The sequence below is a fragment of the Euprymna scolopes genome, chromosome 26 (assembly GCF_053919585.1).
Source record: "Euprymna scolopes isolate OS-2025 chromosome 26, ASM5391958v1, whole genome shotgun sequence".
In the NCBI taxonomy this organism is placed as follows: Eukaryota; Metazoa; Mollusca; class Cephalopoda; order Sepiida; family Sepiolidae; genus Euprymna; species Euprymna scolopes.
Genome location: NC_136507.1, coordinates 51,792,468 through 51,808,054, shown reverse-complemented (window position 1 = coordinate 51,808,054; position 15,587 = coordinate 51,792,468). Strand labels below are relative to the sequence as shown.

Here is a 15,587-nt window from a genome sequence, read left to right as displayed (position 1 = left end):
GCATTGGCCAGGTGTGTGTAGGTTGTTTAGTAAGGAACCCCAGGGGAGGGGAGGATAAACAAGTGGTAGTAGAGGGGGGGATAAAAACAATAGTAGGCAGTTTGGGTGGAGAAAGGTATTTAAAAATAAAAAAAAAATTTGGTAGTAAGCAGACAGGCTCAAACCCGTAACGTGAAGCAGGAAAAAAAAAACCTAACGTCTTAGCTGATGTCTCCATCGTGCAATCGGAAGTTGAGAGCATTGAAATTAAGTGTAGTCAATCCAACGGAGATGATGACTTGCAAAAATGTTGGTGAGAAAAGCAACCCTCCTTGTAAAATGGCCGAGGATGAAGGAATGAATGTTTTTGGCCAATTTTTCGATATTTGTTGTCCAAGACATCAAGCTTCAAAACAATACCAATCTCATGAGGATCCGTCGCGTGTGTCAAAAGTTTTTGGCACACACACACACACACACACACACACATACACATACATATTTTGCCTTTTATGTCTATAGACTAGCAGGGGTGCCCAGTGTTGCCCGGGTTGGTGTAGGTGGTGTAGTAAGGAACCCTGGGTGGAAATAAAAAAAAAAGTGGTAGTAGCGGAGTGGGGGAATCAAAACAACAGTAGGCAGTTTGGGTGAAGAGAGTTGTTAAAAAAAGTGGTAGTAGGCAGGCAGGCTCGAACCTGTAACGCAAAGAGAAAAAAAAACCGTAACGTCTTAGCGTCCATGGTGCAAGCGGAAGTTGAGAGCGTTGAAATTAAGTATAGTCAATCCAATGGCGACAATGATTTTTTATTTATTTTTTTTTTATTACATTTTCACCCCAAACAAGGCACATTGCCACTTTGGTGTAGGGGGCTACTATCAGGGGCAACAATTACTGGGGTACTATGTAGGTATTTGGGCAGCAAGATGTCGGTTCATGTTGCACTTGAACTTCTGCACATCAGTTGGGGAAGCAGGGACCTGGAATGGAATTCCAAAGTCTAACGGTTCTGAGGAAGAAACTACTGGAGTAGAAAGATGTTTTACATCTAGGGATCTCTACTGTGTGGGGGTGGGATTTAGCAGCCTGTCGAGTTTGTCGAAGGTGTTCACATCGTGGGGGCACAAGTGCTTGGAGTTCATCAGAGCATTCACCATTAAAGTACTTGTAGAACAGGCAGAGGAATGCAACGTTTCGTCGATGGGACAGAGGCTGAAGCTTAGATGCCAGTTCAGGGCCTATCAGATTTGCGACTCTCTTTTGAACCTTGTCAAGGAGCGAGACACTAGTAGCAGATGCACCAGCCCAAATATGACAGCAATACTCCATACATGGGCGAATGGTGGCCTTATAGAAGTACAACATACTTTCAGGTGTTGGTAGTTTTCTAGCACGGTAGAGAGAGCCTACCTTCCTTGCAGCGGCCCTGGCGATGCCTTCAATGTAATTGTTCCGACTCATGTTTCCTGTGAACATTAGGCCAAGGAGTTTGAAAGATGTACTCTCCAATAAAGAGTTGTTGGCCATTGCTATAGGTAGTAGAGAAGGTTTCTTGTAATTATTGAATGAAACTAGTTTAGTCTTGGCGGCATTGAATGTGACCATCCATTTTTGTCCCCATTCCACTACAGATTGGAGGTCATCCTCTAGTGTTTCTGCCATTTCTTTAGATATGTGTTCATTTGTTTTCCTGTTGTGCCTGTTATAGAGTGTGGTGTCATCAGCATATATACCCATCTCAGAGGCAATTTTGTCGGGGGAGGTCATTTATCAGGAACAGTAGAGGTCCAAGGATAGACCCCTGGGGATCTCCCACATTTATATCATATTGTTTCGATGTACGACCGTCGAGGACAACCTGGATTTTTCTCTTATCTAAGAAGGATTTAATTATGTTAAGTATTCTACCAGTGATACTGTATGATCTAATTTTCCTGAGGAGACCCTCATGCTATATCCTGTCAAAAGCCTTAGATATATCTAGAGCTACCGCTCTGCCCTCCCCCGCTTTGTCCAGTGAATGGTATATACGTTCAGAGATTACAGTTAGGATATCTGCTGTGGAACGGGCTTGTCTAAATCCATATTGTTTGTCAGTCAGAAGTTTAGCATCTGTAAGGTGATGAACTAGAGCATGGTTAATTAAGGTCGCAAATATTTTGGCAAAAAGTGGGAGGAGGCTAATGGGGTGATAATTTAATGGGTCAGTTGATTCACCAGAATTCTTGAATACTGGTACTACAGAACTTGCGAAAATGTTGATGGAAAAAGTGACCCCCCCCCTTGTAAAAAAATGGGTAAGTTGAGGGTGAAGGAATAAATGTTTTTGGCCAATTTTTCGATATTTGTCGCCCGAAGGATTGAGCTTCAAAACGATACTGATCTTGTGAGGATCTGTCACGTGTCAAAATTTTTATGAGACACACACATACATTTTGCCTTTTATATATTGGAAGATAGAAGATTACACTTTTTTCATTAAAAGTTGAAATTGTATTATTTATTAAAATGAGAAATACCTGAAGTTTATTATTTCCCTGTCTTCCTACAAAATCAATATTTGATTCTGATTTGTCCATTTTTCTTGTAGATCATTGCAGCATCAACCACATTTTACTGTAAACTACAACATACACCCTTTTCCTTTCTTTGTTTACTTTTTCACTCTCTCTCTCTCTCTCTCTCTCTCTTCTTTTCTTCCCCATCCCACTTTTTCTTTCCCTGTCTCTTATTTAACAGTCAAATTCTGCCTTTCCTTGTGTATGACTAATCAAAATAAAATATTGATCACAATAAAAAAATAATTGCTAATCAAATTGATTAGTAATAAAATTTTTGTTTTAACAACACTGACCAATCTTTACCATGTATGTCTAACTAGCCTGGGTGCCCGGTGTTGCCTGGGTGTTTAAAGATGTGTTGAGCAAAAAAAAAAAAATGGTAGTAGGTAGGCAGGCTCAAACCCATATTACGAAGGAGAAAAAGAACATGAAAAAAAAAGTGACGTCTATGCCGTTGGGTCTATCGCCAAACTGGAAGTAGCGAAGGTTAAATTAAGGCTAGTCAATTGAAAAGAGGGGATGACTTTAGAAAATATTGGTGAAAAAAGTGACTCCTCATGTAGAAAAGTGCCCAATTGAGGGTGAAGGAATTAATGCTTTTAGCCAATTTTTCGATATTTGTCATCCGAAGGACCGGGCTTCAAAGTGTTACCGATCTCGTGAAAATCTGTCACCTCTGTCGAAAGTTTTAGATATACATACATACATTTAAACAGACAGGTGAGATTTATATATGTCTAATGAAACATTTAATTATGTATCTTGTATTAAAATGGCTATTAATCACAAAGTTGTGGGGGAACTGTTTCTCATGTTATGAATGATGGTGGGAGGATTTCTGGGTGTACAGGTAACAGCTCTACCATTTCTATTTTTATGGCTGATCAAAAATAAAATATTGATCAAGATTAAATATTAAAATTGATTTGAAATATATTTTTGATTTTTTTTTTTTTAGAACATGAACCAATATTTCCTTTATGACTGACAAAACAGATTTAGTTATGTATTTTGTATTAAAAAAATGTTATTTAGCAAAAAATACAGGAAAAACTAGTTCTATTTTATATGTAAGATATAGATTGCACGTATATTTAAATTGGTGTTTGCCATAAAAGTTTTGTTTTTTTTAATTTGGAGAAAATATTTGAAAATTGATCCAGATGTAGGATGATATTGTTGAGCCTTAGAGGAAATGTGTGCTCTCCAAGTGCTACTGTTATTACCAGTAAATTATTTCATTTTTTTTTCCTTAATTTCAGCTGCATCTGTCAAAAAATTATGTTCGAACCCTCCAATAATTCCGAATACATTGCCCCCCAATCAGATTGTGGTCCCTATTGGGGGATCAGTCAATTACACATGCAAACCGAACTATCACGCATTTGGGGTCACAACAGCTATTTGTGGAGAAGAAACGAAAAGAGCAAAGTGGATTGGTCCTGACATGACGTGTGAAAGTAAGTTTTTATATTTTCATATTAAAAAAAAAAATTTTCAATTTAAAAAAAATTACTTACTTATATCAGCTTGACGTAAATGTCCTTGACCCACTTGACTATTCCATTGATCAATAAATTAATTAGCATATTTTGCTTCGGTGGCAATATGTCTTGTTAGGAATGAACTAAAGTAAAATTAAAAAAAAAATTAAAATTTTGAAAGATGTTATATACACAGCAATTTTGCGTCTGACAAAATTCATCTATAAGTTGTGCTTTTGAAATTGCAAAATTAACACTTCTTCAAAAAAGCAACTTTGTTACACAGAATTGAAATAGAACCGGAATACAGTAGAAAAGTTCAGGAAAAAAATAACAACTGTTGCATACTATTTAGTGATGATTTGTATTTGGGGATAAGATGTGTGTTAGTTCCCCAGGTGCAATGGATTATATGGTATGACTGATGGAGATTAGGCACCTAAAAACCTAATTGACTAACCATGGTTGGTAACTTACTTAGAGGTTGTGTCGTGATAAAATACACAGACGCACTGATCTGTTGGAGTTTAAAAGAGCATCCAGCTGGAAACCCTGTTTCCAACTCTGATTGTGCTGAATACAATTTTTCATAACAGAACTAGAAACTAAGGTGTAAGTCTGGATGTGAACCAGTTGGATTGCCATTATGTGAAATCTTATTTGAAGGTTTTGATTCTAATCATTTCTTAATTGGTTCATAGAATGTTAGGTAAAGTTGTTAAAATTACTGCTAGAAAGGGGATCGACCTCTGCTCTATTCAAGAGGTCATATGCAAGAATGGTTTCTAGAAAGCAAGCTCTTTGGAGTGGGTAACAAGAAATGCACTGGAGGTGTTGAGTACCTTTAGCAGAGGGTTGTGTTGACAAAGTTTTTAATATCAAATATGTTTCTGGTAAAATCTTGGTTACTAAGTTTATTGTGTAACTGGTATTATTAGTTGTCTCAAAATTCTCTAACAATTAGATTATCATAGCCTATGGTGACTGGAATGATCATTTTGGTACTCTATCAGCTGGTTCTGTGACTGTGGTTTTGAGGTTTTTTGACAATCTTACTGAAGAGCCAGCAATACTTGTAAAAGAGCAATTTCTGAAGCTGTCCAGCTACTCTCAAGGATCCGTGGCTCTATTTAATTTCAAAATGTTGGCTCTTGTCATTTTTGGAGAATCTATAATAGTGGTTAATAGTGGCAAGTCTGCTATTCCTCTTTTATTTAATGGTCTTCAGGTAATTTCATCGTCTAAGAATAAGGCTGATCTCTTTGCTCATCTTTTTGCTGAAAATTCTTCTATTGATGATTCTGGTGCTGTTATTTTGAAATTGACATGTCTTTTAATTTTATAATTATTCTTCCAATGATGATTGCTATCTTGACTCATCTAAGGCTTCTGATCCTGATTCAATTCCTATTGTCGTTCTTAAATGTTGCACTCCTGAACTTCTTTCTATCCTCTCAAAATTATTGAATCTCTGTTTATCAAATTCATGTTTCCCTTCTTGTTGGAAAGAGTCCTCTGTTGTCCCTATATTTAAAAATTCTAGTGATTAGTCTGAACCAACTAAGTATCATCCTGTTAGTCTCTTCTGTTATTAGCAAAGTTTTTGAAAGGTTAGTCAACAGCAAGCTTGTTAATTTTTGTGGAAAATCTGAGCTTTAGTGATGTTTAGTATGTTTTTTGTGGTTTTCGTTCAACTGTTAATCTTTTTAATTGTTGTAACTGAGCAGACCTGTTAGTTTATGAATAATTTAGGAGAGATTAAGGCCATTGCACTCGGCATGTTTTACTCAACAGGTGTTTAACTGATTATAAATCTCAAGTTGGTGGTAAAGTTCTTTACATTACTAGATCATTTCTTTCTGATTGAAGCATGCAAGTAACTCTGGATGGCGCCTCTTCATTCTGTTTTCCTATCAATGTTGGTGCTAGGGCTCTTTTCTAGGCTCAACTTTGTTCTCTATATCAATGATCTTCCAGAGAATATTGTTCAGAAAATTAACATTTATGCTGATGATACCACACTATTCTGGTGTTTCTTGTCCATCTCCCCTGGATCAGTTGAAATATGTAGATAATCGAGAAGTTGACTTGTGTTTAGTTGTAGATTGAAATATCTTGTTTCATTTAATCCTATTAAGACTGAGTCTTTCAATTGTAGGCATGTTTCTTTTCTTCCTGAGATTCTTATGCGTAGCTATGTTCTTCAGAAAAAATTGACTTTCCTTGGTTTTTCTTTCATAGCAAATCTTTCTTGGAGTACATATATTGGATCCATTGCTCTTTTTGCTTCTCATAAAGTAGGTTCTCTATATCATTCCAAACACTTTCTCACACCCGCAGCTATTCTCTATCTCTACAAGTTTACTATCAAACCATGTATCAAGTATTGTATTATCCAGTAGCTTCTTTCCAATAACTGCAGGCTTGTGGAACTCTCCTTCTGCTTACTGTTTTCCCCCTACTTTTAACTTTGGTCTTTCAATAAGCATCTCCTGTTTTTGCAATAATCATTTTTTGTCCTTGTTAGCTCCTTATATTAAGTGGTTTCACACCTTGTCTGGAGTGATTTCCATTAAAAAAAAGAGAGATCAAGAAAGACTTAGAATGACTTAGTCAAAGATGACCTCAAGAAATGATGTCAAACTTAACATAAATGATAGTACATTTCAAAACATTTTTAGATCAGGATTGATGATTTGGATTATTTGAATTACTGTTTTCATCTTGGATGTTATTCTCAAAATAGTTCATCCAATGTAACCTCAAACCTTCTTCATATCTTTTTGAACTCCGGAGTTTATACAGAATTTCAAATAGAACTATTTCTTTAATCCACAGGAACAATTTGCTCTTGTTCCATCAGCCATAACTGGGTAGAAGTCAAGTAATTCATAATTGTATTTTTAGTATCACCCATACTGAGGATTGAACCTTCAAACTCACAAAGACTGTCACTAAAAACTGATTATATTATGACGAGATCCCTGGCGACACCAGATGATCTTGCTTTTCAAATAGAGGAAGAGAAGATGGGTGAGGAAAAACAGATGTTTATGAGATTCCTGTCCACAGAAAAGAGTAAATATTTCAATGAGAGAAGAAATAGTGAATATTTCGATGGTAAATAAATAAATAAATAAATAAATAAATATGATAATGAGATTCTCGAGTTGGCAGAAAAAGCAATACAGGGTCGTTTTCTGGTTTAGGTTAGAACAACAATTCAAATTATTAAAGAAACAATGTTTTGTTGAAAGATACAATGACTTGGGTTCAAAAGGTCTCTTTTGGTGTCTGGGAGGTATTGTCGTTGGGTCCATCTGTTGTATTTTAACTGCCAGATCACCAGCCAGTGATAAGTTAGTTGGACAGATAGATAAATAAATTGAACGTAGAGAGAGATATGGTCATGAAAGATGAAGAAGAGAGAAAAGAAAGAGAAAATGAAAAGAATAAAATAATGAGTTCACGAGAGAAGGAAAAGAGTAGGATAATGGAAAAAAGAAAGAATAACTCCAAAAAGGTGGAGGGAGGAATTTCTGATTTGATTGACTTTTTGGAGTTAGGGTCTTTAGTCCAGAGTCCTTTTTTACTGACTAGCATCGAGATGTACACATCGCTCTCACCCCGCCTGGGGTGGGGGTGAAACTCTCATAAGAGCTAAGTTGAAAAGCTCTTGTTCTTAGCTGGAAAATTGATTAGTGGAACTTAAGTATGCAACCTGCACCATGAAGCTTGGATCAAAGAACTCAACTAAACAAATGTAAACCGATTTATGAATAATTATTTTGTTTCGTTATATAAAAATGTCCCAGAGTTTTTCCTTGGTTCTCGGTTGCCGGCCTGGATGAAGATACAGTTTATTTCAGGCATGCCCTGACGCCAGATGATGAAGGAGACAGACTGGATCCAGCACGAAGCCAGAGTGACGACCGAAATCGACAATATTGCCACACGGACTTAGGGTCATGCACATTTCGCGTGCCCTGAGCAGCAGAAGATATTTTCCAGTGACCAGTGAGAGTCTGATCACCCTTAAGGGGTCCACCACTAGACAAGTAAGAATGTAGCCCTGCTGGGTTGCATCTATGGTCCTGTGGGCTGGGAGCGACGAACACGGCCAGAAGTACATCACAAGTATGCTCCCGTGAACCAGGATAACGACGGATGCGGCCCGGCCCTCTCAGAAGGAGAGGGGTTAGGGATATATTATAATATATCTGATGTGTCACAGGGACTTGAGATGAGAAAAGTAGTTTGAATAATCCTAATAATCCAATAGTTTCATGTTGAAAGTTGCTTTGTGTCACCATGGTCAATGTCCAACCCACATCTGATGTGAAAGAAGAAGATTGGATTCTTTGTGTTTACCATGGCAATTCATGTATTTCAATTTTGTTTGAAACATTTACTTTTAGAATTATGTGCACCCATTGTTTTATTACATCTCTTTTCTGTTTGTCTTTGATAAACTTTCTCTATTAGGAAATAAATGTATGTATAGAAGTACAACTTATAAAACACCACTCATGTTGGAGATGGATATCTGATATGTGTGTTGTTATAAAAATGTATAAAATGGAATATAAAATATTATACTTTTATAAAATATCGGGTGGGGCTTCTTGATGCCATATTAGTGAGTAATTGTCATGGCTTTATCTTATGGTCTACAAAAAAATATTTCTTCACTTCTTTTTCTCCCTTACTTTCCCTCTCTGCCCTGCTCTAACCAAGTCTGTTAACCTTTTCCACAAATCCCAAAACTCCATCTTGAAAAGTCTCCAGAAAGGATACAAGATTAAACCCAGAACTCCAACTTCTAATGTAGACCCCCACTACCCTGTCTCCATCTCCAACATCAAGGGTTTATATTCCAATCTTCCAGAGGTTGAAATCCAATTACAGGAGACCAAACCAGACCTATTCTTCCTAAGCAAAACTGGTATTTCCATAGATGAGTTCGTAATTAAAGGACATTCTAATTTAACATTTAAATCTGCCCCCCCCCCAAGATCACCATGGGCGTGAAATAGTATCCTACATTAGAGGTGGCTTTTCATATGGTATGAACATCTCCAGAGAAAACCCTAAGTTACCCTATTGCTTCCAGGTTGCATTTGCTCACACCACTGCGTTCATATTTGTTCTCTATGCCCAAACAGTTCTATCTTTAAAAGCATATCTGAGAAAATTGACCACATCCTGTCTGCTCATTCTTCAGCTAATATTCATATCTGTGGAGACTTCAATGTTACAATGCAGCATGGTTAGCTCACTCAGACAGGACAGATGATGAGGCGAGGTTCTGTCACGATTTCCCCATTGCTTATGACCTTTCTCAGATTGTTCACAAACCTACCCGTGTGCCTGACACTGATGGTCAGTATGCAAGTCTCTTAAACCGTTTTCTCACAACTTGCCCTGGGCTATGTTTATCCTCCATTCTGTCTCCACTGGAATCTTCCGACCACTTGGTTGTCTCAATGAAGATAAAAACAAAATATAATAAGTCTTCTGACATACCTCTCCATCATACATCAATACTCTATGGCTGACTGGGATAGCTTTTATACATTTATATTAGATTTACCTCTGCGTTCGATGTTTAAAAATGTCCTTTATAGTATCAGACCTGACTGAAAGGTTGATTTGTAGGTATAGACCGCTTCATACCCTCCAAAAAATTCCAGCAAAACCTAACAACCAGTCGTGGTTCTCTCCAGAATTTGCTGCAGTCATTGTGCACAGAAATCACTATTTCCATTGCTTCCAATGTAATAAATGTACTGAGATTTAAAGCTGCTTTCAGAACTGCCAGCAACCACTGTAAAAGAATAATACAGAATGCGAGAGTAGTTAAGCAGCAACTTGGTTCCTACCAGTTTTGGCAAATGTCAAACAAGGTCCTGAATAAAAGTGTGTGCTCTATCCCAACCATCCATCATCAATGAACCTAAGGTAATCTCGTCAGCATCAGAGAAAGTCAAATTCTTTGCGAAGAACTTTGCAGCTAATTCTACCCTCTGCAATCAGGGCCGTGACCCCCCCCCCCGTATTTCCTCCTGTGTTTGATAACATGTTATGTGAAATGCAAATATCTGTACATGATGTTGCCAAGCTAATCAAGAACCTTGATTCCAGTAAAGCAACTGGCCTTGACAGCATTCCAATTATAGTGTTGAAAAAGCTTCAACCAGAACTTGCCCCCATACTTACAAGACTGTTTAAGCGTTGTCTTAAGGAAAAGTGCTTCCCAACACCCTGGAAAACCTCATCAGTATGCCCTGTATTTAAGAATTCAGGTGACAGGTCATCTCCCTCTCAGTACAGACCAATAAGTCTCCTGTGTGTCATGAGTAAGTTGCTGGAATCCATATCAAATAAAGAAGCAGTCAACCACTTCAGCAGAAATAACCTTCTTAGTGACATGCAATATGGTTTCCGTTTTGCTAGATCTACAGCAGATGTGCTAACAATTATCACTCATAGGATTAGTGAATCTCTCGACAAAGGCTTCCTTTCTAGGGCAATTGCTCTTGATATATCAAAGGCCTTTGATAAGGTATGGCATAAAGGCCTACTTCACAAGATTTCCAGCTACGGTATAACTGGAAATGTTTTCTCAATTGTTAAATCATTTCTCTTTGATAGGCTCATAAGAGTAGTGGTTGATGGGCAGAAATCAGAGGCCCACAGTATTAATGCTGGTGTCCCTCAAGGGTCCATCCTGGACCCAACTCTCTTCCTGATCTACATCAATTATCTCCCAAAACACATACTTAAATCTATGCTGATGACACGACCATCTATGGCAACACATCAAAGGCCGTAAATGAAAAAGTTCTCTCTGATTCTCTCTCCTCTGATCTTAATCATGTGGAGCAATGGAGAAAGAGGGGGCTGGTTAATTTTAATGCATCTAAAACCAAACTTCTATCTTTACATCATCAACGCTCTAATCCCCCGACTGCCATCAATGAATGACTTTTGTCTTGGGGAGGCTCCATGTTTTGACAAACTTCTGAGTCTGACCGCTACTTTTGATCTGAGATGGAATACATACATCAATCATTGCAAGATTGCTGGAAAAATGGGGAGATCATTCTACTGCTCCAGTAGATATCCCACTGCTGATGCAATTCTCTACCTGTATAAGAGCCAAGTATGTTCAAGGATGGAGTACTGTTGCCACATCTGGGCAGAAACTGCTAGAAGCAGCTGATCCTGCCTTGACAGAGTTCAAAATAGACTTTGTAGCCTAGTAGGGGATGCCCTTTTCTCTTCCCTGCAAGCTCTTTCCTACAGAAGAGACATTGCAAGCCTGTCTCTGCTTTATTATTATTTTCATGGCAAGTGCTTGTCTGAGCTCCAATCTATGACCCCCCCCCCTTGCCTGACTTTCTTGAAAAATACTTGTCTAACCGAAACCACTATCAATAATTTCCCCCACTCTTTATCTATGCCTAAACCTAAACATAGATTCCATGAACAAACCTTCTTTTTTAGAATTGCATGCCCGTGGAGCTCTTGTTTCATTTTCCTGCTTTCCAACTGACTAAAATATGGCTGTCATCAAGTTCAACCTTAACAAGTTTTTAATAAGCCGTTCCCTTAAGTAATCCAATTTACCAAATTTCAACTACTAACGATTACTACAATATTGTCCCATTGACTACTGTACATTCATTAACCCTTATTCTTGAGTAGCCTCCGGGTCTTGATAAGTGGTGACTTTTTTTGTAAAGAAAAAAGAAAATGAATATGATTGGACTTAAACATATTGTTTTTTTTTTAAACAAATTTATTTTTCAGAAATGTGTGGACCAGTGTTTGAGACTAAAAAAGCCTACCCAATTGTCACTCCAAAGTCTTTTTATCCTCCTTTTACTGTAGTCCTCTACAGGTGTAAGTATGGACGACTCACTCTGGGAAGTGCCACAGCTATTTGTCGGAATGGAAGGTGGAAACCCCCAAGTTTTTTGTGCATAAGTAAGTATTTTAAGTTTGTCAATTTGACCTCCATTTTTGAGAAGTTGTAAACTCTGACCTCTACTCTGAATAGTAATAGCCAACAGAACTGAGGTTATCCTTCCTCCTTCTCTCCTCCTCCTCCTACTGCACTGACTAGATGGAGCTAAACTCCTGCAGGAGTGGGGTGATGGAACATATGTTTTAGCAGAGATATGTAGATTGTACACTAAAAAGACAAACTAAGCAGAATTAGTGGGTGGAATGGAGGAGATAGTTTTAGCAGAGTTATGTAGGCTGTAGCACTATGAAAACCAATTTTTTTATTCCTGCAAGTTATCCTAATAGTGACTCATCACATAGATGGCTTAAGTCGTATATTTGGTGACATGTTGCAGCAGCTTGTTCTCTTGCCTTTTCTTCTCTGTTGTTGTTCTCTTGGATTAAATAAAAAAAATAGCACAATGTCATGTGGGGTTGCATGCATACTAGTGTTGAGACGATTGATCAGAATCAGGAAAATCAGATTGTTTTGGTGTATCGGAATTGGAAATATTTGTGCATAATTTTTGTTTCCCAAAACGATTCTAGTAATCATTAATTTTTCATTGCTGATACTAAATGATGAAACGGTAAATATTTATTCTTTTTAAAACTAAATCTATATATCCCCCCCACCCAACTTGTGTATTTTTACATTTATGAAATACTAGCGCTTTTTTTTTATGTAAAAATACACAAGTTTTAGCAGACACACAAACATACACACATACATACATACATTTTCGCTTTTATATATATATACTAGCGAGGGGTACCCGGCGTTGCCCGGGTGTTTGGAGGTGTGTGTGTGGGGGGGGGGTAAAAAAAAGTATGAGGATCAAACCCGAACCGTTGAGGCAAAGTTGTGAAAAAAAAGTGCAACATTAACCATTGCCCCACCGCGACATGCTTACGGAAACACGTTTGAATTTATTTAATTACTTGGATTTAACAGGTGCGCGTTTTAATGAGTTAATGAGGTCAAGTTTGACTGTGGGATTTCATTTACTGCTGAACGCTTTTTTTTTTTCCTCCAAGATGTTATAGGAAAAAGACTAACCCACATGCGGCGAGCGACAAATATTGAATATTTATCTTCCCGAAATCGAGCAAATTAAATAGACAGGCGAGCTTCGTTGTTAACTGTGAGATATTAGGATTTATTTGTGATATAAAAAGTTTTAAAAAGTTGTGAACCAACTGACCACGACCACTTCTCTTTTGTAGACACACAGAAAAAGCGAACACACATACATACATACATTTTCGCTTTTATATTTATTTATATATATATATATATATATATATATATGTGCATATAACATGGGTTTTTATGTAATCCAAACATTAAGAAAAAATAAAAAAACAACAATTTTATAAACAAATAATCAGAGATTTTAAAAGAATGGGAATCTGTAATTGTATCAGCAAAAATATTGGAATCGTCCCATCACTAATGTATACTTCTACCTCACCTCCCACCTCCAAAAAAAACAAAACAAACAAAAACTAAACTGATCTCTTTCATGATTCAATAAAAGAGAAAAAGATTGTGATCCTCATTCACTATGCATTGCGACTTGCCTGTGATGTAACTTGACTTCTAATGGAAAGTTCCACAAGAGGAACTTATCTCAAAGACAGAAATTGCTAGTAACACGTGGTGAATGAGGATCAGATCATTTTCTCTTTTTTACTGATTTGTGAGAGCAGTTTACTTTTCATATAATTACTCCTTCCTCTTATGAGTTAGGGGCATTATATGTGTATTAGACTTTTTCAAAGTTTGTTAAAAACTGTATTTTATAGCTCATTTACATAGAATTAATGCTTTATGCCAAATTGATGGTTGAATATGGTTAAATTTGTACTCATTTTTTGCATTAAATACTAATCCATAATAATCCCTAACTGCATCAAATGTATATCATAATTATAATAACACTAAATAATTAGTTCACTGCACCATAACAAAGGTCTGTATAAAATTTCAGCCATATTGGTCCACTAGTTTCCAAGAAAAAGAACAAACTGACATACTAAAGAGAAATATAATATAGAATACATATACACTGTAAAGAACAATATCTTAAAAAAAAGGGAAAAAGATGGCTAAACTCTAAATGATTTCATACAGTTCTTTATTTAATCAACATATGGAAATCCTAACCCTATTTTTACACATTTGCATTAAAATATTGATACAGGCTTTTTTAGTTTCACTTTTCTATCTTGCTTTATAAGATTTTTATTTTAAGTTATTTTTAATAGTAACAACATCTGAAATATATATCTTACAATGCAATTTAGCAATCGATTTGGCCTAAACTTAAATTTTGTCAAATTTCTACTCTTTTGAAAACTATTATAATGTGAGATTTGAAATCTTATATTTGCTTTAAAATACATAAATTTAAAATAATTCATTTAATGAAATAAATGCTGAAATGTTTCATTAAAAATTGGATGATTCTCTGAGTTTTGGTAATTAAAAAAAAGAAATGTAGATTCAGAGGGAAGGAGTATAAATCCGTAGCACTGGCACTGTAATTAACTATTTATGATTTAGAATGAAGATTTTGTCATAGCTTTATTTAGACTTCTCTATGTAATTTCACTGGGCTGATCAACATCTGAAATGATTTTGGTTATTTTATTAAAACTGTTTTCTTTTTGACTCCTGCTTTCTGATTAATGGAAGTCTTGCCAGTGTATACTTAGGAAAAGTCCCTTCTGATTAATATTATGTAAATTCCAATTCAATTTTAAAACTCTGCAATTCTCTTGAATTTGATTCTTTTAAATGATTCTTTTGTAGTAATGGTTTCATCTATAATATAAATCTCACTTGTCTGCTTAAATGTATGTATGTATGTATGTTTCTATGTCTGCCTAAAACTTACGATAGAAATGACATATTTTCACGAGATCAGTATCATTTTAAAGCTCGGCCCTTTTGACAATAAATATAAAAAAATTGGCTAAAAACATTAATTTCTTCACCTTCAACTGGGCACTTTTCTACAAGGAGGGATCGCTTTTTTGCCGATATTTTCGAAAGTCATCCCCTCTTTTCGATTGATTAGCCTTAATTTAAACCTTTGTCACTTCCAGTTTGGCGATGGACACAACGGCAAAGACATCATGTTTTTTTTTTCATGTTGTTTTCCTCCTTTGCGGTATGGGTTCAACCCTGCCTGCCTACTACCACTTTTTAAAAAAAATTTTTTAATTTTTAACCTTCACCTTCAAACACCTGGGCAATGCCGGTCATCCAGGCTAGTATTTTTAATAAAATATATTATAATCAAAATATATTTGTTTTAGGCTTTACTTTGAAATTAAAAAAAAAATTTTAAATGTTAAATTTAAAATTTTAAAAGACTATTTTCTATGTAAACTTTAAAAATATATATTTTATTATATAAAACCATTTTGAAAAAATCTATTTTAGCAATTTAATCTGCATTTATAAAATTATTAAATTTAAGAAGCTTCCACAACTTTCGATTTTTGCTAAGAATTTTAAAGCTAGTTTAAATGCATTTCTGT

General features: G+C 36.1%; 1 protein-coding gene across 1 annotated transcript in view; it reads left to right on the top strand.

Moving 5' to 3' along the window:
- Positions 1–15,587, top strand: part of LOC145248040 (protein lev-9-like) — a 62,017-nt gene that overhangs the window by 13,822 nt on the left and 32,608 nt on the right. Inside the window, exons 2-3 of the mRNA XM_080109770.1 lie at positions 3,801–3,998; positions 11,838–12,014. Coding sequence (XP_079965896.1) covers positions 3,801–3,998; positions 11,838–12,014 — 375 coding nt within the window. The remainder of the gene's footprint in view (positions 1–3,800; positions 3,999–11,837; positions 12,015–15,587) is intronic.